Source organism: Mixophyes fleayi, chromosome 5 (assembly GCF_038048845.1).
Source record: "Mixophyes fleayi isolate aMixFle1 chromosome 5, aMixFle1.hap1, whole genome shotgun sequence".
Taxonomy (NCBI): domain Eukaryota; kingdom Metazoa; phylum Chordata; class Amphibia; order Anura; family Limnodynastidae; genus Mixophyes; species Mixophyes fleayi.
In genome coordinates, this window is record NC_134406.1 from 34,201,734 (window position 1) to 34,228,657 (window position 26,924).

General features: G+C 37.4%; 1 protein-coding gene across 1 annotated transcript in view; it reads right to left on the reverse strand.

Moving 5' to 3' along the window:
* Positions 1-26,924, reverse strand: part of ODAD2 (outer dynein arm docking complex subunit 2) — a 111,458-nt gene that overhangs the window by 44,262 nt on the left and 40,272 nt on the right. The window contains exons 11-15 of the mRNA XM_075212006.1: positions 15,040-15,186; positions 14,263-14,472; positions 8,719-8,955; positions 4,851-4,961; positions 39-193 (exon numbers count right to left, since the gene is read on the reverse strand). Coding sequence (XP_075068107.1) covers positions 39-193; positions 4,851-4,961; positions 8,719-8,955; positions 14,263-14,472; positions 15,040-15,186 — 860 coding nt within the window. The remainder of the gene's footprint in view (positions 1-38; positions 194-4,850; positions 4,962-8,718; positions 8,956-14,262; positions 14,473-15,039; positions 15,187-26,924) is intronic.

Here is a 26,924-nt window from a genome sequence, read left to right on the forward strand (position 1 = left end):
CATAAAAAAAATAGACAAGATCAAAATGTTACTGGTACTTTGTCACATTATCCCGGCTGATGGAACACTTCCAGATGGCTCCTGTCACCGCTGCTAACAGTTCCTTATTGTCAAACTTGCTAAGCAGCATAGCTAGCAGTTGCAGTCCTCCATATTGTCTAATCAGATTGCGCGTGTCTTCATCCTCCGCACACTATACACCGCAAACACAGAACAACGTCAGAAACATTCCCCATCCCGCACAACAACATACATTTTCCAGGAGAAAACATTATCAGTTTGTGTTTGCGAACCAACTGCCTGAGTAATAAGCTTCGCAGGCTCGGGTAATATGAATTGCCTTATGAGGTGGGAATTAGTGATTATGGTTTGCATGTGGCTGCTCTAGTCCTGCCAAGACATCTCTGTGCATGTTATCCATTTCATAATACTTGGACATTTAATATGACATCAATTACAAAAAAACACTGCTGCCACTTGAATTATTTTTTGTCTAGTTATAAAGACAAAGTGGATGACTTAAACAGAAAAGAATGCTGGCAGCGGACTTAATCATAAAACCTGATGTCATAAACAATACCCAGGCAGTCCGAATGGTAAGTACTAAGAAGCGAAGCAATAAAATAAATATAAAAAGCCAGACTAACACGGGAGAATGCTGAAACGCCTTGTGTCTTGGAAGAGGGAAAAAAAAAAGAAGAGTGAAACTTTTGTCGTCACTTAAACCACAACATATGTAAGTTGCAAAGTCAAATGAAAACATAATGTGCGGACATTATTATGGGAGACATTTAAAAAAGAGAAAATGAAAGAATGACGTGCCAAATGAGGTGTAGAAAAGAATGTTTTATTCCCCTTAAAAAACATTTTGGTTTGGACCAGAAAGGCTGGTAAAAGTAACAATACAGTTATTTTCATTGTCTGGTATATACTGATTTGGCCTCATTGTCGTTGTGGTCACATGTTCTAGGGCCTGATTCATTAAGGATCTTAACTTGAGAAACTTCTTATTTCAGTCTCCTGGACAAAACCATGTTACAATGCAAGGGGTGCAAATTAGTTTTCTGTTTTGCACATAAGTTAAATACTGACTGTTTTTTCATGTAGCACACAAATATCAACTTTCAATTTCAGTGTACAAATAAGCTATCAAGTATTTGTGTGTTACACGAAAAAACAGTCAGTATTTAACTTATGTGCAAAACAGAATACTAATTTGCACCCCTTGCATTGTAACATGGTTTTGTCCAGGAGACTGATATAAGAAGTTTCTTAAGTTAAGATCCTTAATGAATCAGGCCCCTAAAGTTTGATGCACAAAACTTTTAGACTCGCTTTACAATATGGGATCTAGAAATCTGTTATTCAGAAAGTTCAGAAAACCATAAAGAAATAAAAAAAAAAGTAAATAATTATTGCTGTTCGGTGGTGATGTCATACACAGAGACATGATCACCAAGTGCTTCCTTCTACGGTCACTGTGTGGAGCACTGCTAAACTATTCAATGAGGTGAAAGGATCAGCTCAGAGAAACAAATTTCTTGTACACTTTTCACTTTTAGGGGGTAATTCAATTGCCCGTGGCGTTGCTGGCAATGACGGTAGAAATCTCTGCTCATTTTTCCTCTATGAAATCTCCGCCACGAAGTGTCTCTGGAATGTTCGTGAGACACTTTGCGGCTAACTGGATTCCTCTCCTAGTATGTTTATCCTGTTTCAATTCCTATTGATTTTAACTAAATATTTATTTTTCAATAAAAGTTTTCTTTGTTATTTTTAATATGAGTTTATAGTTAGGTCTAAAGGACATATAAAACCATAACAATATATAAAATACATCAAGATATTATCTTAACGCATTAAACAGGGTTTAGTAAAAGTTAATGAGAAATATACTGCAATCACTGAGTCTTATGTGCTATAATTTTACAGAGCTTAATAAAACAGTTTAGCCTTAAATTGCCCATTCTTCTGAGACTCATCTGAGTGACAATGTGGAGAAAGCCCAGGGTAGTTTATTTAATGCAATTTAGATAACTTTAGTGCAAATTGCACCAGATTACTGAAATATATCCTTTATCTGGAAAATCCAAGTGTCTCTGAAAATATTAGCCATCTTAGGCAGGTACACACTATACAAAATTTATCCCGATGTGATATTCTTAACGATTTTACCAACGATTTACAAAAAAAAAAGAGTCCGGATCAGCATGCAGATTCATGTGTACACACTAAAGACGTCTTACAAAACTTACCATCAGACCTGTGCTCTTCATTTGTCAAAACAATCAGCTGAGAAGATTGTGACTGCACACTCCATAGAGATCTATGGACACTGTTGGTCGTGAGTTTGTACACACTGCAGAATTGGAACAACATCGTTCCATACTGAACGTCATTTTTAGTCCGGTTTTAAAATCCAAGGAATCGCTACAATGTGCTCGAAATGATAATCGTTCATCGTTGTAGTGTACACACTTATGCGATATCGGGCAGAAAGTCGTTTATCGTTTTATAGGCCCGATAATCGGCTGAAAACACTGTAGTGTGTACCCGGCCTTAGACTTAGTTTGTCAACAGTAATCTCCTGATTCATCTGATCTGTTCTGTGGTGATTTAATATGTCCATAGTCATCAAACAGAGCTTTGATGAACAAATAAGGACTATAAACCGCAAATTGAAATATGATTCCTGATATTTATACAATGCACTTTCCTGTATAACATAAACATTCCTCAATTCTTGCCTCACATTGCACAGATGAACAATTTACTCTATATCCTCACTTCTCTTCACCGCTGCTAGTCCCAAATGTTAGTTACCAACAGGGACGGAACAGTGCTATGCTGGGCCCATAGCAATATTTGGGTGGGGGCCTGGCCATGCCATTCTCGCACCATTCCCCCCCCCCCCCCCCTTTGCTCTCAACAGAGAGAGGAGCCTCTTCTAAGTGCATGTAACGCTCAAAATAGGTCTCCGTTCTACTCTTTTGGGAGCAGAGCAGGAGCCTCAGTGTGAGCGGGAATATCGGAAGTCAAGGGACAACACGGCATTGCCAGGCCCAACCCCTTCTGGTCTATATAGCCGCTGCACCCCCTGCACTACATATTGTTACGCCTCAAAGTGTCATTGATATACAGGGCTTAACAAAATGTCATCGTTATATAGGGCTTAACAAAGTGTCCTCAATATACAGGGCTTAATTACTGTATAGGCAAACAAGACAGATGCCTCTTATTATTTTATTTATTTATTTACTGTATTTTCCGCACTATAAGGCGCACCGGATTATTAGGCGCACGGCCGTTTTTGGAGAAAATTTAAGGCTCTTAGGTGCGCCTTATAGTTCGGAAAATACGGTATATTTATTTTCCCCACCATATATAATGTTGGAGTTAGATAGAGAATGGCTTCCCTTCACAAAAGTGGTATTAACTCCAAAACATAGAGAGGCACCAGGCACTCAACCAGAAACAGGCTAAATTATTCATCCAGCTTATTTAATTCAGGAGAAATATCAAACTGTTCAGCTCCACTCTAACTTCAACCCTTCTCCTGTACGGTCAGCAAATCACAGCCAGCAACACTGAGGGGCATATTCAATTGACGGCGGGATCGCCCGCGCTCAAAAAATATTACCGTTATTACGGTAATCCTGCGCAGGAAAACCGTTAATACGGTAATTTACTTGCAGGATTTTAGCTCGCAGCTCCCTGAACTGAAATCCAGCGAGATATTACCGTATTAACGGTAATATTTTTTTGAGCGCGGGATTTTCGGCGATCCTGCCATCAATTGTATATGCCCCTGAGATTGCTGAACTACAGTATATGGGAGCTGTACAGTCAGCCAGCACAAGAGCCTCAATAAGAACACAAGTCTCAATGGCAACAATATTACTACTTGTCCATTACATAAGGTTTAGATCAGGCGTGTCCAACCTGCGGCCCTCCAGGTGTTGTGAAACTACAATACCCAGCATGCTTTGCCGGTAGACAACCAGTTAATAGCTGGAAGGGCATGCTGGGACTTGTAGTTTCACAACACCTGGAGGGCCGCAGGTTGGACAGACCTAGTTTAGATGGTCATCTCTTCTGTCACCAAATTACATTTGGTCACTAAAGATTAATTAAATCTAATTTTCTTTCAGATTAGTAAGTAAAGCCTAGACAAACTGAAACCTTTTATTACAACTAAAATCTAATCCCAGAAAAGCAGGTAATGAATATCAGGATTAGACCCTCCATCTTTTCTGACTCTTAGAGGCATATTCAATTGTTGGCGTTATAGCCAAAAATCTCGCAGCGCGCGCACTATTGCCGTCATTACGGTAATAGTGCGCGTAAATACCGTTATTACATTACATTTCTCGCTGGATTTCAGCTCGCGGCTCAGGGAGCTGAAATCCGGCTTACTATTACCGTAATAACGGTAATAGTTTTAACGCCGCGGGCATATTCAACAATTGAATATGCCTCTCAGGGTTGTATTTACAAAGCTGAGGGTTTGAAAAAGTGAAGATGTTGCCTATAGCAACCAATCAGATTCTAGTTGTCATTTTGTAGAATGCACTAAATAAATGACAGCTAGAATCTGATTGGTTGCTATAGGCAACATCTCCACTTTTTCAAACCCGCAGTTTAGTAAATATACCCCTTATACTCTGTCACTGGCCCTCACCAACCATGTAGACTTTCAGCACCTGCTTCAGTGAAAACACTTTATTATAGTCACACATGAGCAAAAATTATTACTGGAAACCTAACCACTTAGGCCTGGAAAGGGAGGAGAGAATAAATAATATAAACTAATACTTAATATAAAAAGTAATGTAAACTAGTATATTTACCTTAAATATAGCACTGGCACAATGCATCTGAAGCTCTTGATTTTGACTGTTTAGATTTTTTACAAGATCCTCAATCATCTTTTCTGTCTTAATTGCAAGTCTGTAACTTGGCTGGAAAGAAGGGTATAAAAATAAATAAAAGAACACATGGGCAGATGTTTAAGGGGGTTTCCACATTCAGGGGACTATTATGGGCTTGTACATGACCTTCTGAATCCTTTACCAAATACAATGCTTTATCTTTCTGGTTTCTGTTTTTTACCAAGGCCATCATTTCATCGCAAGTAGTTTATTTTTTGCCCTTAGATACCACATAAAACTGCTCCACAAACACAATTATATCCAATGCACTGAGCAGAGCTGATCAGTGCTGACTTCAAGGGCACCAACAATTACTAACTGTGCTGGAATAACAAAAAGGCCTTGAAAAAAATGCTGGAAGAGTCAGACAAAGCAATGTATTCAATCAAAATTGCAGATGGGGAAGAAAGCCAATAAATTCAAATGGCCTGAAAATGGACAACACCTTTAATTTAGTATACATATTATATATATAATGTGTATAACAAAACATAATGGGCCTGATTTTGAGTTAGGAGCAACGCAAAGAAAAGGAGCAACTTGTACCTTCGCAAAACCATGCTGCATTAGAGGGGGAGGTACATATAAAATGTAGGGACAGATTTATAGTTGGGATTGGCCATGTCATAGATCAACTTTAATTTCAGTGTGAAAATAAAGCTATCAAGTATTCGTGTGCCATATGAAAAAACAGCCAGTATTTTCCTTGCATGCAAATAAATAAGTCAATTTGTACCCCATGCACTGTAACAGGGTTTGTCCAGGTGAAAAGTTTTTCCTTTTCTTTGCTCTGCTCCTAACTCAAAATCAGGACCAATGTGTACAATAATAACATATAGTAAAACAAACTTGCTTCTAACTGCTTGCTATTTTATTTTCCAGGCTGACTTCTAAACTCATCAAATAAAGGATTGCACTTATTACAAAATGTTTTATACCTTAAAAAAATATACTTAAATTATATATGTTGTTTTTTTAACAAGGGCAGAGAAGCATATTCCTTTTACAGTTTTCACTTTTAGCGCGTTTAAATTCACATTGACTTTATATTTTATGCAGCATTAGATAGAATTATAAATATCAGAAAAGCCTCGTGGAAAAGTTATTTTTTTTCCACTAAATCTTTTTTGGTTATTTTCAAGATGAGTTCACATTTAAGTCTAAAAAACCTATAAAGACCATAACAAAATATCATATGCAAAAAGATATTATCTTAACGAATTAAACAGAGTTTAATATAAGTTAACAAGAAAAAAAAAAGACTGCGATCATGGCGTCTTACGTGCTATCATTTTACAAAGCTTAATAAAATAGTTTAGCCTGAAAATGTCCGTTCTTCCGAGACTCATCTAAGGTTTACGCCATCATGCTGTTTTAATTATTTAAGTACAAAACAAAAGGTTAATAACAAGACCATACAGCTTGCATAGTAACATTATAACTAACTATTCCGTAATAAACGTTAATGGAGGATTTAACAGAAGACGTTTCAATTAGTTTTTGCACAGATGTTTTAGCCTGGCGTATCAAGGGACATTAATCTTCCGATACAACTTACAATATTGGGACCTTATGCGAAAAGCAGAGCAATGGTTACTTAATGTAAAATGTACTATTTTCATTTTCTGCTCTTCTGGGGGAAGAGAAGTCAAAAACATAAAAATATAAAACCGCAATTATACTACTATACTCATGCCAAGACAAAACGACCAATAGGTCAGGTTTTCACTAGAAATTATACTATAATAATATTATGAATATAAACTTTAGGAAAGTTTTAAAATAAATGCTCCCATTTGACCTCTTTAATCAAATGTAACTTTCCTGTGCTCCTTTGTTCCTTTGCTAACCTGTATAAACCTGTTTAAAATGACTCGTTAGTCCGCTATGTGTGTTGATTAATAGTTACGATTTGCATAAACCAATTTCAGGTACAAACTCGTGTCTTCTGTCAATTTACTGTGACTTAACAACCTTACTGGTTTTTGATATGCAAAGCCTCCCTTGAAATTAAAATTTATTTGATATATATAATTATTAAAGTAATAGAAGAAATGATTATATTACATTTTGTGTCTGCTTACCCTAAATTTATGGGAAAACGCTAACAGTGCTGGAAATTCATTTCATAGCAAAAAAAACGTATGTGCCTAAAAAAAAAGTCTAAAGCTGGTATAAAGTGAAACACTCAAAAGTTCTCCTATGCAACTAAAGTAAACAGAAAACAATTACTATTGTGCAAATAATTTATTCATAGACACATTGGGAAAAAATAATACAATAGATGGATATTAACAATTGGCACAAGTTTTGCTTGGAGAGAGCACAGGTTTGAATATCATATAAAGTGATTAAGTTTTGTCTATTGCAAATTTAAAAACTGATGTCATGTAAAGGAAGATATTTCACTGAGATAATTTTCTCCACTCTCTCAGTGTAAACCCTAACAGGGTTATTCCACAAGGATTGTGCCAAAGGAGATTTGAAGGAGGTAGGGGAGGGTCTAATGGTCAAATCAATGACTAGCGGATCACCATGAAACCTTCAAAACAAGGGGGTATATTTACTAAACTGTGGGTTTGAAAAAGTGGAGATGTTGCCTATAGCAACCAATCAGATTCTAACTGTCATTTTGTAGAATGTACTAAACAAATGTTAACTAGAATCTGATTGGCTGCTATAGGCAACATCTCCACTTTTTCAAATCCGCAGTTTAGTAAATATATCTCAAGATGTCACTTCCACCCTTTCAAATCTCTGATGTCCAATTATTGTCAAATACATTGATCAGATGCTGTGATGATGAAACTCTTTATGTGCGGCTCTTTGCTCCATAAATTGCTCATACACAGAACTCAATTTTGCAAATATTGTTAAAAATAGAGACTTTGTAATAATGTAACTTGGTATGTTTATATAAAAGTCCCCCATACATGTCTTTATTCGGGTAAGCTGTAATAGTTACTATATAAAAGTTGACTGCATCTAGTGAACAGTTGCAATGTACATTTTCTTTCTGTACATCCTGGAGACTGAACTGTGGCAGTCTGGCAGATAAACGCATGAGAGATCTATCAGCCACTGCTCAACTGCAATATAAATACATACATCAAAATGTTTATTTTCATAGGCTGGGTATTAGCCAGCTTGCTAGATTTTTATAGTAGCAGATTCATTAAATTACATTATGTTGGTGATAAAAGTGGAAAACTGAACTATTATGCCTTTTCTTGAATGACACAGTTGTGGTTTATCAAAAAATATTTATAAGTTACACACTGCCATATTTATGTGACTGTACGTCCCAAAATCCTTAATTACTGATTTTCATTAATAAACTGTCAAGACAAACTAAGCAAAATATTTCCACCATCATTGAATGTTCCCCTGGTCTCTGTACAGCACTGTATAAATGGTTAGTATTGGTAGCATCACTTTAATATTCAATATTATGAACAGAGTTATATGTCCTGTATTATAAGTAATTGCACTGTGGATTGCAAGAATACCTAACGTCACCTTCAAGTCAAGTTTAGTGACCAACGCAAATGCCTTGAGTGATGGGCAATAGTCCCACCTGAGCCTTCACCTCGGCCTCCAACTCCATCCTGCGTTATTGTCAGATTTGTTTGTAACACTTGTTTAAAATGAATGCTGAAATGTTATTATAGAACGGTGTCTGCGTAATATGGTAATAAATCTCAATGATGACATATACTGTTCTTAAACTATACATAAAGCATCTTATAAGAGACCTCTCTCTGTATGGACAGATGCAGATACTTGCCTCTGAAGCACATTCCTGCAGAGTGCCCACCACAGGTATGAGCATGTTTGAATGGGGAGATTTGAGCAGTCTTGCCAGTAGCGGGATTCCTCCGGCTCTACGGATCGCCTTCTTATTTCTTGTGCTTTTAGAACAGCTCCATAGAGCCAACGCTCCACATCGCGCTACCTCAATGTCCTTCTCTTGTTCCGGTGTCAGGTTAGATGATCTCATGGGAACACAGTCCAGCAATCCAACCTTAATGAAAAAATGTATGGATAAAAGACAAGAATGGCAACTCAGCTCATAATCATTGGACCAAAATAGTGAAAGGAATTGCACAATTTATTTTGTTTATGGAAAATACCAACACAGTGAGTGCAAAGCAACTTTTTTTTACTTTGCTAATCGTGTATAAACACGTCACAGCAATGGGATTGATTTCTGTTTTGTTCTTTCAAACTTCAGGTTTTTGTAATTATTTGACTATTTCATGTAAATCAAAACTGAAACGTAAAACTTAAGTTCCAGTGTAGGGCTCCAATGTGTCCTACGCTTCCAAATACAATCCTGGATTCAGGCCTTGGACATGTGTAGCATGGGATGATTAGTCTAGCAGAATCTAGAATTGTAATGCACCTCAACAGGATTAACAGAAGTAGATTAACTGTTTTGTTGCATTCAGAACCCAGAAGGAAAGAAGGGAATGACATCTATATAATGAAGAAATGTCACATCATACAAATATCCTTGGCTTCCGCTTCAGAATCACGATGCCCTATCCATGTGGGATGTTGATCAGTGCAAATAAACGTGCTGGCCTCACACACTGTATCTACTGACGTGTTCATCTGGTCTTCCATAGACTATTCATAGAACACAGACTATTCAATCCAGCAGTCTAACTGCCTCAATCTACTCTGATATCCCTGGTTCCTCTGCTATTCTTTCCCACTATGACCCTCAGTCCCAGCATCTCAGAGCATCATACTCCCAACTCTCCATGGGGCAAAGCTTAGTATCTTACTGAGCATAGATCCCTTAACAACTTAATGGCCAATCCAAAAGTGTGCACTGGGGTTGTACGCCACACTACCGCACCAGCACATAGCTTAACTGCTTCTATAGCCAAATGTCAGAATAACCTTATAACTAAGTCATTCACTGACAACAGGCGATCTATGTACAGAATGTGTCCTGCATATGACCTCCAACGTTGATCAGATGAAATTGTCTCTTTTTAGCCCTGTTCGAACTTCATAGTCATTGTGACATAAAATGACAAGCACAGTACATTAAAGCATAGCAGATACCATGCTAGCACCTGCGGCATTATCCATACTAACAATACAATTGTAATAATGATGGTAATATCACTTTCAAGAAAAATTAGATAAATAATAATACTGTAAGAAAATGGAAACAAAGCATCGAAAAAGTACAACAAAATATTATGTTTGCTCGTCTGAAAGGTAGAAGAAATAGCATAAAATTGTACAAATAGCTGTTAATATGTTATAGAGCTTATAAGCATTACACAAACCTCAACACGGAAGAGTCAATGCAAACAAGAAGAAAACATTGCAATTACACTGGAACTAAATTGTATGGCAAGGACGGGGTGTAGCTACCATTGAGGGTGTAGGTGGTGCAGCTGATACGGGCCCCTCAGATGAAGGGGCCAGTGTTTCCTATCAAAGCTCACAAGTATATGTGAGTTCTCCACCACTGGGCGGTACATGGGGGTGGTAACAACATTTTGCTATGGGGCCCACAATGTCCAGTTACGCCCCTGTTGTTTCGGAATATCTTACCACCACCCCCCCCCCCCCAAAGATTCTTGAATCTGAAAGTCACATCTATCAAAGTTAACACAGAAGTCCCCTAAGCCCTAAGCCCTTAATGACATTTATTGACGCCATACTCTGCAACACACATTCCTGACACCCTAAAACAGAGTTCAAGGGTGAATGTATTTTGCACATTTTGGAACTGGCATCACTTCTGAAATTTTAGGTCCAGTCGCCCTTTAAGCTTTATCTTCGTCAGATACATAGATGCATCGAGTTACTTAAATCATACTGGTATCATGATGGTAATGGACAAGAGGAATATGTTTTTTAAGAAACTGTTCTTGTCTGCATTTAAGATAAAGAATATTCTTTAACAGTTCTGGGGGAATATTTACTAAACTGCGGGTTTAAAAAAGTGGAGATGTTGCCCATAGCAACCAATCAGACTCTAGCTGTCATTTTGCAGACTGTACGAAATAAATGATAACTAGAATCTGATTGGTTGCTATAGGCAACATCTCCACTTTTCAAACCCGCAGTTTAGTAAATATATCCCCTAGTGTGTGATTACATGGGTTTAATTCAGACCAAGGGGGCTATAAATGTGATTTTGAATGTTCTCATGTTAGCGTAAGTTTCCTCCAGGTGATCTGACCTCTACCCGCAGTTCAAATTTTCTGATTGTAGAGCATAGTTGCCAACCTTTAATGATTGGCCTTCGGGAGCCTCGGTGTATCTGAGAATCACATCATGTAGGCTTCACTAGGAAGTGGGCAGATGCGGGAGAATTGTCAGCTCTCCCAGGATTCCGGGAGACCTACCGGGAATTCGGGAGTCTCCTGGGCATTCTGGGAGAGTTGGCAAGTATGTTGTAGAGCTCAGCATAATAATAATTTCTCAATGCTGTTTGGTAAATTAGCAGAATGATGATTGTATGTAAAAAAAAAAAAAAAAAAAAAATTAGCATGTCACCAATATTCTTTGTTTAAATTTGTCAGTCATGTGTCCCAGTGATATGTTAATGAATTGCATATTTACTTTACATGAAAACACAGCTGACGGGAAACTAAATAATGTGCAGTCAACACAGCTCTTACTTGTACATGCCTTTCATTTTATTCCTTGTACTTAAAAAGGATTAAAAAACCTGTTTTTGTTTATTTTAAATACAATTGTCTTCTCATCAGGCATCTATTAATTTTATTAACTGTCTTTAAATAGAATAGTACTTTCCAGATGCTCCACATACCCACAAAACTTGCATTCCGATCTTTCCCCAATATTTAAAAAAAAAAAAATCTCAAATGGAATTTTTTATTCCTCCAAAGCATTTCAAATGGAGTCAGTCTTAGAACTGGAAAATGACTTATTGAAAAGCTGGATGAACAAGCCAAAGGAGGAGGCGCTACTGGTAATGCAGTACACTGCCCGGCTGTCGATGATTAATTAATTCTTCTCATAAACTTTACAAGTTATAAATCTGCCTGCCATAAATCCTGGTATAATGAAAATCCCAGCAATTTTTAAAATTGGCAAAACATAATTATATTACTGGACATATAGACGTGTTGTCAATTTTATGACTGCATACATAGGGGTGGATTTGTGGTATCACGTTTTAAAATATCAATGTTTTATCTTCCATTGAAATACAAAAAAAAAACCAAAAAAAAGTGAGTTCCTTTGAGGTTGTGGTGTAATTTTTGGTAGTGCTTTTGATAAAATAAAAACAACCAAGGTATTTTCACAGCTTGAAAAAATATTTTGCCAGAAAAACTTGGACCTGCGGAAGAAGCAAAAAATGTTCTCCTATATTCACAGCCAAAGTATGTATATAGGGAATACAACATAACTTTTTATGCAATTTATTTTTAAATACCGTATTGGTTAGTGTGATACAGTCCAATGTTTTATAAAGTCAATCTGGTTACATTTGTTCTGATTTAGTATAAGGTGTTTTAGGGTCTGTACTTATGGGCAACAAAGGCAGCCCTTTATTTTTCTATACAACACATAGTACATGTCAATCTTATTTTCATCAGCAAAGAAAAATGCACGGACACACTAAGAAAAATCATCTGATATGAGTTTAACCAATGGAGAAAGGAATATAGAGAATATATAGGAGTATAGATTGTAGCTAGGTTGTGTCAGGACCAGCGAGCATGAGAACTACTGTATGGTAAGACATGGCTTGTGGATGTGGTCTATGTTGGGGTACCAGAGTTATGTCAACAGGCCTGGTCAATCTATTGCTCTCCAGGTGTTGTGAAACTACAAGCCCCAGCATGCTATGCCAACTATCGTCTGACTATCTACTGCTAAAGCATGCTGGGACTTGTAGTTTCACAATACCTGGAGAGCCACAGGTTGGCCAGGCCTGGCCTACAGCATCCATCATCATCATCATCATCATCATCATTTATTTATATAGCGCCACTGATTCCGCAGCACTGTACAGAGAACTCATTTACATCAGTCCCCACCTCATTGGAGCTTACAGTCCAAATTCCCTAACATACACACAGACAGACATAGAGAGAGAGACTAGGGACAATTTTTTTTTTTTTTTTTGATAGCAGCCAATTAACCTACCAGTATGTTTTTGGAGTGTGGGAGGAAACTGGAGCACCCGGAGGAAACCCAGGCAAACACGGGGAGAACATACAAACTCCTCACAGATAAGGCCATGGTTGGGAATTGAACTCATGACTCCAGTGCTGTGAGGCAGAAGTGCCTGAGCCGCCGTGCTGCCCCATATGGGACAGTAAGTAACCCCTGGTTGTTTACTAAACTATTTTGCAGGATTCCAAATTACCATCTGCTATCCTTGATTCAATGAAACCCAGTTGTCAAATAATTTGACACCATTCCTCCCCTGTATCAAATAATAATCTTCAAACATAAAAGCAATATTAAAAATTTCCATTAATTCATTACTAAAAGCATCAACATTTCATCAATAGCTATTTCTTCAGTTTGTATTAGATTCTAATACAAAATATTCCAGTAAAAGGTGGATTATTAATTTTGAAAATCACTGTCCTCTTCTTGTACGCAGTATGGTTACGTGCTTTCAAATATGTTTTATTAAAAACAATTATATTTATTGTACTGTCCCTTTTGACAAGGTTAAATTAAAAAATAGTCCTCTCTTCAGTCTCTGGCATTTTAGAAGAGCACAAAGATAGAATGAATCTGAAAATTAGGCTGTACTATGCAGGACAACATACGGTTGTGATACAGGCCAGAGACCAGGGGCCTGATTCATTAAGGATCTTAACTTAAGAAACTTCTTATTTAAGTCTCCTGGACAAAACCATGTTATAATGCAAGGGGTACAAATTAGCATTCTGTTTTGCACATAAGTTAAATACTGACTGTTTTTTCATGTAGCACACAAATACTTGATAGCTTATTTGTACACTGAAATTTAAAGTTGATATTTGTGTGCTACATGAAAAAACAGTCAGTATTTAACTTATGTGCAAAACAGAATACTAATTTGCACCCCTTGCATTGTAACAGGGTTTTTCCCAGGAGACTTAAATAAGAAGTTTCTTAAGTTAAGATCCTTAATGAATCAGGCCCCAGGTTACTTGTACTCGTACACCTCAAATTTTCCAGGAAACAATGCGACACCAGTTTCTGCAAGTCATCGGGGGGAAAAAGTTTTAAATCTGGAAACGCAGGGAGAAGGCGGCCAGCGAGCTCTAAAGTTTACAAAATGTGTTACTTTCAACTTAACCTATGCAGACTCCAAAGTACTTACCAGTCTCTTGATGCCCCCATGCTGCCGGACTGTTTGTCTAGCTCGTCTGAACTTTGCCACATTTGCAATCGTCTCCGCTGCCAGGCATTTCAAGTCTTTGTCCTGGCAGTCAAGTATTTTAACCATTGTCTGCAGTCCCCCAAGGTCAGCAATGGTGCAGCGGATTTGTGAATTGTGGCTAATTTCCTTTAGAATCTTCAAGGAGCCGATCTAGTTGGAAGAGAAAACATTGCTGAACTGAATATACACATGTGATATAATTGTATTTTATAATGGTAATATGATATATTACAATTATATAGTTCAATCTAGTGTCACCCATATTTCTTACAAATCATGGGTAAAATCTTTCATTTTCATCTGGTTTTCATGCATATTGACTGCATGCAAAAACATAAAACAAAGCCCATGTAGTGATTATCCTACATAAGTAGAGTATTCTGTATCCTAATACTGACTACTGGGAAGTACTGTATAATGTTAATATAATGCTGAATTGCTTCAATAAAGGTAAAAATAAAGAAAATTAACCAAAGTAGGCATTGGCAAGTTTTTTTAGAAACGCAGCATAATAGATCTGTCTTGTGTTAATTTGTGTTTTTTCATTCATCTCACTGTATTGAAGTACAATTGATGCATAAATTAAATGTGTGTAAAAATGTCCATTTGTGCGGTCTGGAGTGTTCAATAAAATGCACCGATGCTGCTAATGTAAGTCTAAAGTATTAGATTTGAGTAAAAAAGCTTAATAAACATGCTTCTAACAATGGTCCATACCATACACTTGATTTCCTCTGTATCCAGTAAGTTAATAAGAACTTCAAGTCCTCCGACATCTCTTATCGCCAGTTGACATGTTTCTTGGGTAAGGTTAAAATCTCTCATTGAACACAGAGCAATAACAGTGGCTGTCTGGTTACCTCCCTAAAAGATATAAAAGACGTATAAAGGCTTACATACTAAACAAAGCATATTGTGTGTCTGAAAGCAGTATTAGATGTCAATCTTACAACCTAAATATATTAATAGGTATTTAATTAATACGCTTTTTAACATGTTCACCTAAAAATAATGCAATACTAGATCTCATAAGCAAACATGTAATATGTACGGTGGTAATAAAAGTATTCATCTCTTTGGCATTTTTCACATTGTCTTACATTATGGAATAAAAATGTACTTTGTACCACCGATCAACACAAAATACTCTGTAGTGTCAAATAATGGTCACATGGTGCCTGATTCATTAAGGATCTTAACTTAAGAAACTTTTTATTTCAGTCTCCTGGACAAAACCATGTTACAATGCAAGGGGTGAAAATTAGTATTCTGTTTTGCACATAAGTTAAATACTGACTGTTGTTTCATGTAGCACCCAAATATTTGATAGCTTATTTGTACACTGAAATTTAAAGTTGATATTTGTGTGCTACATGAAAAAACAGACAGTATTTAGCTTATGTGCAAAACAGAATACTAATTTGCACCCCTTGCATTGTAACATGGTTTTGTCCAGGAGACTTAAATAAGAAAATTTGCAAGTTAAGATCCTTAATGAATCAGGCCCATAGTGAATTGACTGAAGTCCACCTGTGTACAATGAATGTGCTTCTATTGATTTTATGATGTACAAGGTTGGTAGAGACATACCAAATAGTCTAAAAATAAGTATACGATGGGTGGTCACTAAATGGAGAAGCAGAAAGAAGAAGTAAATTGTCCTTAATGTGTGGCAAATTAACTCCACGTTCTATGGAAAAATAGCAGTAGTTTTATCTCCGGTTTAGTACTACAAATGGGATCACTTACCTTTAGCCAGACTTCTCCATAAAAAAGCCTTCGCATTCAAGACCATTACAGTGCTAATCACACCACAAAGACTCACACATCACATCCATATCCTCACAGTACATCAACAACTCCTTCAGTTCAGGGTAAAATGATTAGTATACGTTTCATACAATGACAATGTTCATTTTATGAGGGATTGGGAAAATAACAATGGTAGGTGGTGCTTGATGTGACTTTGAGGAAATGCCCCAGAGTTGGACCTGTTGCCAGTTCAAAGGCCATCAGAGTCTTATCTTTGACGGGCATATTTAATTTAACCACTTGGTAAGCAGTCGCATAGTGCTTTACCAGAAAGAGAAGCATGTGCGTTTATATATAGTATACTGTGCATAATAGAGGAACTGCAATCATTTCCTAGTTAATGTAATTTTGCAGTTCAAGTCTCGCTTTTAGCGGAACCAGAAAATACTCTGAAAATGTATCTGATGTTATCCATGTGCGTCTGGATATTGCTGGTAATATCCAATCTCTGAATAACATATAAACTTGGATATGTCTGTCTATGCCCACAGTGTTCTAAAGTAGAACAGAAGGGAAAACAAGACCAACAAGAAAGAGTCAAAGTCGCCACACAGTTGTTTCTCTGCCTAAACTCCAGCTGAACTGGGACTGTCTCAGGCAGTTACAGAAAATGATTCTGCTTCTCCAACCTTCCCAGTCACAGAGCCTTCTGACCCCTTAATCAGACAGGTTATTTGAATGTAAATGCTCCGGAAGCTACATTTTTCTGAATTAATACTTTTCTTTTGGGGAGTTCTACTGCTAAACTCATCAGGTTTAATGAAAAGCAATTACTATTGGGACTAAAATATAATATAGTATTTTCCTATAGGTTTACATGAATGCCATAGAGAAAGCTTAGCGACTCAAATGACAGTACAGCGTGTTGTTAAATTTCAAGTACACAAACTATTTGATCTGAAAGTTTATGCATATTTATCAAATGCTCCTGATTTTGTGGCACAGTCCCAGCATTTGAAGATTTTTTAAATATTTATTTTGTCCATAACAATGTGCCTGTTTTTCAGTAGTATTTCCCTCTTTTTGAGTTGCTTGATGCAGTTTGCAGAATCTGCTATAATGCTGCATCTGTCAAACAATATTTAAGATTACTATTACTTCTCTGCAGACAGTGTCCCTACACAATTTATATAGACAGATTTAGCAAATAACAAAAGTACCCTGAAAATTATTCCCAACAGTTGGCAAGTATGATTATGAAATGAAATCTAAGGGGCATATTCAGTTGTTGTTTTTCCGCGCCACGGTTATTACGGTAATTTGTAGCTCAGGGAGCCGCGAGCTGAAATCCAGCGAGTAAATTACCGTATTAACGTTTTTTTCCGTGCACAATTACCGTTATTACGGTAATCATGCGCGGACCACGGGATTTTCGGCAATCCCGCCGACAATTAAATATGCCCCTAAAAGTATATGTGTAGAAAACATTTTTTCAACACCACAAAACAGTTGCTCTTAATTCATTACTGGCTGCAGTTCTCACTATCTATTCTAATTCCCTGGACTTTATAAGTTAATATCTGTTGACCTGGAGCATTTAAAACACAAAAGATTACTTTATAACCAAATTCAGGCCTGCTTAGTACTTGTGACATGCTTAGAAGCACCTCCATATCTATTATGTGTGGTTAGAAGTTATTTTACAATATTTACATCTGTGCTGTTGTTTCCTAATGGAAATGAGCATTTATGCCAAACGGTATGCTCAATAGCTTTATAATAATATTTCTGGATGGTAACAGGTAATTGCATCTCCTTATTGATTTCTGACATAGGGTGAAATGGAATGTCATTCATAGATAAAGAAATATACTAAATATTTAAACGTAACTGATATGTGACATTTCTATGAAATAATATTACAACTTCTAGTATCATAGTAAATATTATAGATAAGAAAACACTTTGTTAATAGCTACGTAGAGTAGACAAACGTTTGTTTAAATTACATATATAGGGTATCAAAGCTTCTAATGAGGTCTTAGGCAAAAGAGATTACATGCTTGAGTGTTATTATATTAAAAAAATTTATAGTGTTACATTCAGGCTTTCTAATACACAGTCGGTTTATGTTATTGGACCTTAGAGAGCGACCTGCTTGCTGAGGCTTGGAAGCCGGCCGAGTGCTAGATCTTTAGCACGGTCATGTGGCCAAAAGGGATTTATGAGGTAACAGAAAGAGGAAGACTGCTGTTTCAGAGCGGTGAGCTTGAGATGGCATTTAGGTTTGAAATATGCCCGTCCTCAAATAACAATTTAAGTCATGGAGAAACATTAGTGGGGAAGTCTGAACTGCACAAGCTTACCGAAACAGACCACGCTGTGCCCACAGCGTGTCATTAGCTCATCCAGCAAATTCAATTACATGTGTACAGGAGGTTTACTTCACGTTTGTTGGGAATGTATGAGGAAGTACAAATAACTGAGGTAAACTGAAAAATGAAACTCTGTGGAAGGCTGCATGAATCAAATAAAGATTATCAGCCAAACTGGTGTGCTGGGTTATACAGGGAATATTACACAAACTTACATATACCATATTTATATCTGAATATATTGGGCCTGACGCTGAGTTGGATGTATGTTTGGTGTAATTTCACAGGACGCCTGTAAAAATAGCGTATTTATGCCCGTATGCTGATTCAGGGGTATCTCTAGATGTGCCCAGTTCTACACCTGTAGCATACATACACACAACAGATACAATCGCTGCTCAAATTCTACTAGTTTGCAAAATCATATATGGAAGATCTATACAGTAATCTCCTATAGTCAAAATGTCCTTAATTCATACTTGCCAACCTTTTTAAAGTTCTTTCCGGGAGATCCCAGGCAGGGGGGCGTGGTTGGAGGGCGGGAGGGGTGGGACACGGTGAATCGCGTCATTTTGGCCCCACCCCCACTACAAAATGCCGTTTTTTGATGCAGGGCGAAAATGAAGTGATTCACCGCGAATCGCGTCATTTTGACAGCAAGAAGCCGTTTGTGGGATATTTGCCTGCTCTCCTGAGAGTCCGGGAGATCTACCCGAATTTCGGGAGTCTCCCGGACATTCCGGGAGTGTTGGCAAGTATGCCTTAATTCCTCTACAAATGTCACAATAAAGAACGCACTTCCTTATATTAGGGCGACTGCTCTTTTTCAAATTCCTCCTGTTTGCTCCACCAGGAATAAAATAATTTAAAAACCTAAAGAAATAAAAATAAATATGCGCCTCCTAGTGCAGTACTTTCATTCTTAATTGGCTTATTCAACGCTATAAGCTCGTGTACCATAAAGATATTCAATTATGCTCATCTGTATATTATGACGATCATCCCCTGTGTCTCTTGTGTCTGTGCTCCATATATCAGATGAAAGGTTTAAATAATGATCGTCATAAATTACAGCAGAATATCTTTATGGTACACAAGCGTATAGCGTTGAATAAGACAATTAAGAATGAAAGTACTGAACTAGGAGGCGCTTACTTCTTCTTTTTATGTTTATATATACACCCACATACACGTACACACTCCCAGGTCATTAGCACATAAAAGGAGTTTAACATTTGTTTGGATATCATAAAAACACATTCACTATTAGGCTTGATATAACACAGAAAATAAAATATTTCTTCTCGCGTACGAACAAAAGCAGCAACAAAAAATATTTATACAGTCCTATAGAATATGCACGATCTATGAAGAAAGCACCAATTAGCTTCAGAGGTAAGTTCCCAATCAACCAATCAGAAGCGGCTAGCTATTGCTGACTGTCATCACCATGAGCGTGTATTTGCACCTACCCTACCAGGTGCAAAAAATACGACTCCTGACATTCCACCTTGCCAGTGGTAAGGGGGATTAAGTGCGCATATGCATGCACACTCATTGTGGGTATATGGGGTTCAAATTTTTGGAATGCACGTTGCGAATATGGATGTAAGTCCAGCTCAGCATCAGGCCAATTATTTTGGGTAAAACAGAGGATTTTCTCATCAATAAACCGTTACCCTCTTTGCTCCATTTATGTAATATAATTCTATAACTGGGGGCAGTTACACAGTGAGAGTAAAGCCATTTGAGTCTGTGCTCCAATGCCTAGATTCTATCTTATTTTTCTTTGACACCTCTCTATAATTGGAATGCATAACATTGCATCTCCCTGCAGCATCCGGATGCTGGTCAATCACCGATAGCTGAAGTAGGATGGAATACAGTCATACGCTAACATGAAGCTATATCTACCGTCTCACTTAAATTGCTGACCAACACTTGGTGCAATCTTCAGCGTCAGTTCTTATTCTTATTCTGTAACAACACAGCTGCAAACTGTATTTTTATATTGGTAACTATAGAGCACTGTGCAAGAAAAATAGAATACTGGACATTGAGTAAGGCATGGAAGGCAAAGCTGTAATTCCAGAATAGTGCATAGGCAATACAATCATATAAAAAGCAACCGAGTACTGTTTGGCCATTCTGCACTCAGGACAGAAAAAAGGGAAACTGAATGAAAGCACACACCTAGATTACAGTTCCAGGTATTACCAAAATGGATATAATTAACGGGTTGGATGAAAAGCAGTTTTAAAAAAGGTCACTTTAAAAAAAAATAAATTAAAATAAAACAAAATAAAAATATAAATGTAAACAATAATATAATATAATAATAAATATAAGCGTTTATAGTATGTTCTACGAGTCTGTTTTCCTTTTACATTGTCATGGCTAAGAACATTGAAGAACCTGAGCTGATTTTTAAATGTCAATAGCAATATCACATCGGTCTTAGGAAGGTTTTTAGAACTAAAGTCAGCATTTGTAGTATGCAACTCAGGAAAACAACAACACAGAAGTTCTAACAGCTGACAGCGGTGATAAAATACAGAATAAGCGACTTAAACAGAAGAAAAACAGTAAAACACATTTCGCAAGGTATTCTGAGATGAGTGACTGTGAGATTTTGGCATAAGCCCCGACCATCTGAGAAATTCCTTAAAACCCAGCATCTCAGCGTCAAACCCTGAGAGTTCCCAGGTATTCCTTATACCAACAACGAACACTGGCACTATGACATATAACAAAATATTATAATGTGCGGTTTTAATAGTACTAACTGTATAGTAACACATAAAATACAGCTTAAACTAATAGTCCTATATGCAGTAAACAAAATAAGACAATGTATCAATGTGTATTTCATTTTGCAGTAGAAATAAAACAAAGGTCACTCAGAGAAACAGAGGAAAAGAAGACTGTAGAGCCAGGAAAAGAATCTGGGAGATACACCCACAAATAGATTTACCATAGATAATTAGAAAAGGAAAGCTGATAGTTGTTTGTCTGGATACCAAATGAGTGGAACATTTGGAGCATTTAAGCAATTTTGAGTTTAAAAAGCTGGAAAGTTAAGGGAGTAGTCACAGTGTTATTTTGAAACATGAGGGACGCTGAATAATTTTGTGATAACCATTGTGATTACAGGTATTCTTTTTGCCGAGTTCTACATAAATCCTAGTTTACAGACATAATGGGGGGGACTACAGGAGATTCCAGGAATTATATAAGACTTTCAGGTCTAATTTAATGGTAATTGAATTTCCAGAGATGGGAGTTCCATCTCTACTGATTCATTTCTTTACTGGAGCCACATGAACAAGGTTTTCCTAATAGCGCAGAATATGAAATGGGAAAGAGTACTACATAAAGCACAACGCAAGGAGAGGTTTTTCTTCCAGGACCTGAATTTATCAACCTATGAACCAGATAGGTATCAACTTGTGAACTTGTACCATCCACAACTTCCTAGCACACCTCTATATCTCCCAAAATTTCGGTAGGTAGCGTCGGAACCGGTGGTGTGGCCACAGCTTAATGGGGGCATGCCTAGTGCTTCAAGCGCTAGACTGCCCGGTTCTCTCCTCCCCTCCAAACCACACCATTGCCATGTACATCAGTGCACAAGGCACCTGTTCACCGATACTCTGCCATGCAGAGCAGCAGTGAGCAGAAGACCTCACAACTTCCCACTGATTGGGACAAAGTTGTCCCAATCGAGATGGTGGGACAGAGCCCTCAAGTTGGGACTGTCCAGTCTAAGTCGGGATGGTTGGGAGATTTGTTCCTCTCAGATGTCCCAATTTTGAATCCAAAGCCTCCTTTTCATCTTCACTTCCAACCTGTTCATCTTTTGGATTTAACACATGCCATAGGCCTACATCAGTGGTAACCAACATTTTAAGGTCCTCACAGAAGGGAAGTAGGTTACCTAGGTCAAAAAAAATTAATAACATTATGAGATTAGAGCCCAACCCGAAAATGGCCATGCAGCTCATACAGTTTAACCTATGGCTTTTAGTCAAGCTGGTAGCATGTGGTCAATGGTGAGGAGGAAGTGGGGTCCACCGCGACCTGTTAGAAGGCAGGGTCGTGCCCATAGGAACAGGCTACACAGCCCATCAGTGACAGAAGAGGGTACAATTAAAGGTCTGTCCAAAATTTCTGGCCAACTGGACACTAAACTAAGTATATGCCTGCTACCTGCTATAGGTACAGGACTCAGAGGTGACAAAGAATTCAAGTATTTCTGCAGGGAAGAAAGGCTGCACTTTCTCATTATTACGGGTAGTATGGTAAAAATATCCGCTCATTTTTGCTCGCACCTCAATGGGGCACGAGCAAATATCAAAAGTTATTTTACTAAAAAAATTATGCGTGAGGTGTCTCCACGGCCGTTCCAGAGACACATTGTGCATATTTTTTTCTAATTTAAATTCCCCCCAATATATTATGTTTAAAATGATGCAGCCATTTCTCATGTTGACCATGCCCCAAAACTGCGGCCATGCCCCCTTTGGCTGCGACTGCGTGATGGCAAACAGCCCTTTCCCTTCTCATCTATGGAGCGGGGGGTGCAAAATAGTTGTTGTACCGGGGCCCCAAATTCCTCTTGGCGGCTCTGAGCGCAATCATTGCACGCGTATATTTGGAAAATGAATGCTCATTGTTTACAGAAGCAAAAAAATCACATCACATCCTTTTATCACATACGGACCTCTCTTATCAGTAACAAAAGCAGGCAATTAAACGAATCAGTGCAATTAGAATGTACTTAATAGACCTGTGTATTTTTTCAGTCTTACAGACTAGGAAACTATTTAATTATGTATTAAAAACCAAATATCAGAGTCAGCATTTTCAATTCGCTAGGAATCAGTGACATCCCTAAGTCTCTTTAATTTGGGCTTGCTCTAAAAAAGATTAAGAACTCTTGGTACAATGTAATGTAAAATAAAAAATAACAAGAAATCGTTACAAATTGCATTCCAAGCATTCAGTCCTGTGCAATTCTAAAACAATTTTTTTTTAGTCAAAACAGAATAAAACCCTTGAAAACAGCAGGCAATATCAAGTCCAAAATGCTGTCATTAACTTTTCATTATAGCATTAGAAGCAAATTTTGTTTGGACAGGTATTCATAGTTTATGCAAGTGATTTTGTTTTCTAATACTGCTCTTAGCAGCACAGTAGAAACATTCAGTGATTTAGTTATTACAGCGAGACAGACACTGTACAATGTGTTGACAAACCTAAGAGTGAACACACGTTTCAAATTTCCTATTTGCAAACAAGAAAAAAAAAAACAACAGGGAAAAGCATCATGGGAAAATTTAATTTTGATCAGGTATTTGCATACGAACACCACAATAGATCTAAACCAGGTGGTCCTCATTTATTTACATTGTGCGTCGTCCAATAAGCCTTTCCCAGTGAAGGAAAACTATTCTCAATACTGTTCTCAGCTGCGGTTAGGTGTTTTATTCTGCTTCTATCTATTATACGCTAATGCTTGTCACAAACCATTAAATGAAAACTCCAAGCAGTTACAAACAAAAAAAGCCATTATTGTACCATGCTTCAATATCTAAATTAGAAATTTAAAATGCTAAATATCTTTTTTCTTTGTTGCAAATTGCTTACACAGAGTAATATTAAATTTTCAAGCAAACCATAATAAACTGGTTTCATGTGTTTCTAGAACATGAGGTCTACAGCAAAGGCACTACTGCGAGTGGTTAGAGTAGACGTTTCAGGACATACCACTTGTACGAGTGGCGTGGCACACACATTACTCAACATGGAAAAACCCTTTGCTGTCTGATAAATTCACACAAAACCAACATGTTGTTGTTATTAAATACTTTGAAACATGATTTTTGGAACATATGATTTTGGCGCCTGATCACGGAATCTTTCAAGTCAGATTCAGTAGAAATCTTGTGGGTGGTGGTATCTTAATAAATGGTATGGCTCAGGGCCATAATGTCAGTATTCCCCAAAATACCACAACTAACAAACTCTTTTCTGTACATAAATAAACACATGCACAAAATAATAACTTATACATACAATACCTTTAAAGATATTATGCTGGAAAAATACTTTAAAAAAAAAAAAGAAAAAAAAAAAGACATTTACTATTGAACACTAAAAAGAGTTATGACTTAAATAGAGTTTTAAGCTACACCATTTGCGTCGCCTTACCACTGAATAGCACACAGAAAACAGCTAAAGTAATGTGGCTTAGTGATTAGCACTTCTGCCTCATATCACTGGGGTCATGAGTTTGGTCATGAATTCCTGACCATGGTCTTATCTGTGTGGAGTTTTTATGTTCTCCCCATGTTTGTTTGTTTGTTTCCTCCGGGTGCTCCGGTTATCTCCCACACTCCAAAAAAAAACAACATACTAGTAGGTAAATTAGTCTTCGTGTGTGTTAGGGAATTTAGATTGTAAGGTCCAATGGGGGCAAGGACTGATGTGAGCGCTGCGGAATTAGTGGCGCTATATAAATAGCCGATGATGAAAGAACTGACTGAATGGCATTTTCCAGATGTCTGTACTCCTGAATAGGAATGACTTACCTGATTACTGCGGCTGGATCCATATTTCGTTACACAAAATGGGCAAACTTGCTATATAAATTTATTTCTTTTATCTGCATAGTGTGCCTGATGTATAGTATTGTAAAGGCAAAAACTGTAATTAATTAATTTCTGAAGTACTGTAGTATGCCTACAGCTTGTTAGCGTAACATTGTGAGACTGTTAATCACATGTAAATTAGCATCTGGCCTGAGTTACAGTTGGGGTAGGCATTACATTGACAGCTGCATTTGTTTCTTGGCATGGGGGTCTCCTGTCCTATGTGTCTGTGTCCTGTGGAAATGCCCCAATGACGAAGAAAAGTTATTTGTTAAATTACAGATTACTGTACATTGTGTTTGAATCTCAATTTGAGATAACTCATTTCTCCCTGTGACCAGAACTATTCCCTGATGTTAAACATTATGTTACATTATATTATGATATACTTACTGGGTTGAAAGAGGGAGATCTGCCCTCATGACTGACTGATATGGGGAAAATTAGATGGGCATGAGCAGAAAGTCCTCATTCATTGGCCAAGTCAGATCTAGTCCTCATTGGCTGGCCTAGTGCAGCCGAACCTCTCTCCCAGATAGGTCACCCTGCTCAGACATCCCCGGTGACTGCTGCAGTATTTCAAGTGTTTATTTGGATTTATATCAGGGAAGGGGACGGGGATTGGCTCCATATAAAGAGGACATGGTATTGTGTGTGCACATTCTAGTATTCATTCTGGGTTAGTGTAACAGCCCGTCTTAGGGCTACTTTTGAGATATAAGATTCTGCTTCCAAGATCCTACCTATTACCTGCTGTAATCCTGTGACCTACAGATAAGAGCTAACTCTCTAATCCATTCGATGGCTGCCCTGATAAGGACAGAGTGGCAGAATGAGCCCATCCTATCCCAAATCCAAAATGCATTCTTCAGAAAAATGCATTTCCAGAAAAATACATATAGCCATATGTTCTATTGGTCATCTACAGATAAATTAAGTTAAAAAAAAATAAACGCAACTTGTCAATATTGTATATTTTGTCATTAAAATTAAAGTTTTATGCTCCCAGGAGCAAAGTTCTAATGCAGATGTGGATGAGTAACAGCAATACCTGGAAGTCACATATGTGAGAAGTTTATATGTCTGGATACATTTTATTAGTAAACTATTACATGCACTCATAGCTATATTTATTTGCAGGTCTTCCATATACATTCCTTGTTTAAACCTTTACCAGTACCACTGAGCAACCAAAAACGTGTCCATCAAATGATACAATAACAGAGGCACATAGGTACTGTGGCACAGTTGTGGAAAGCACTGTGGCAGAATGGTTAGCGTTGCTGTCTTAAAGTGCTGGGGTCATGTATTCCATTCAAACCAGGGCCCTATTTGTGTAGAGTTTGCATGAAATTCCTCCTGGTGCTCTCGTTTCCTCTCAAACTCCAAAGACATACATGGTAGGTTAAATGGCTTCTGACAAAATTCCCCCTAGTGTGTATATGTCCGTGTATAGGGAATATAGATTGCAAGCTCTGTTGGATCAGAGGCTGACGTGAATAATAAAATATTCTGTAAAGCTCTGAGCAATTTGTAGGTGCTATATAAAGACCTGTTAATAATAAATGAATACATTTTAATGGGGAAACAGTTGTCAGAACCCCCTCTCTCAGTAAAAAGTAGACTGCTTTAGGGAAAGATAAAATATACACGATATAGAATGTGATTGTATTTATAGTACATATAGTATATATGTTCAATTATTTCAGTGCTTACACTGTTGTCCTCTACTCACATCCATTGTGAGCCAATGAATTGACAATGGTAAGTTTTAAATGTTGAGTGGTGGGAACAGCTAACCACATTGTTACTCTAAGGTAGC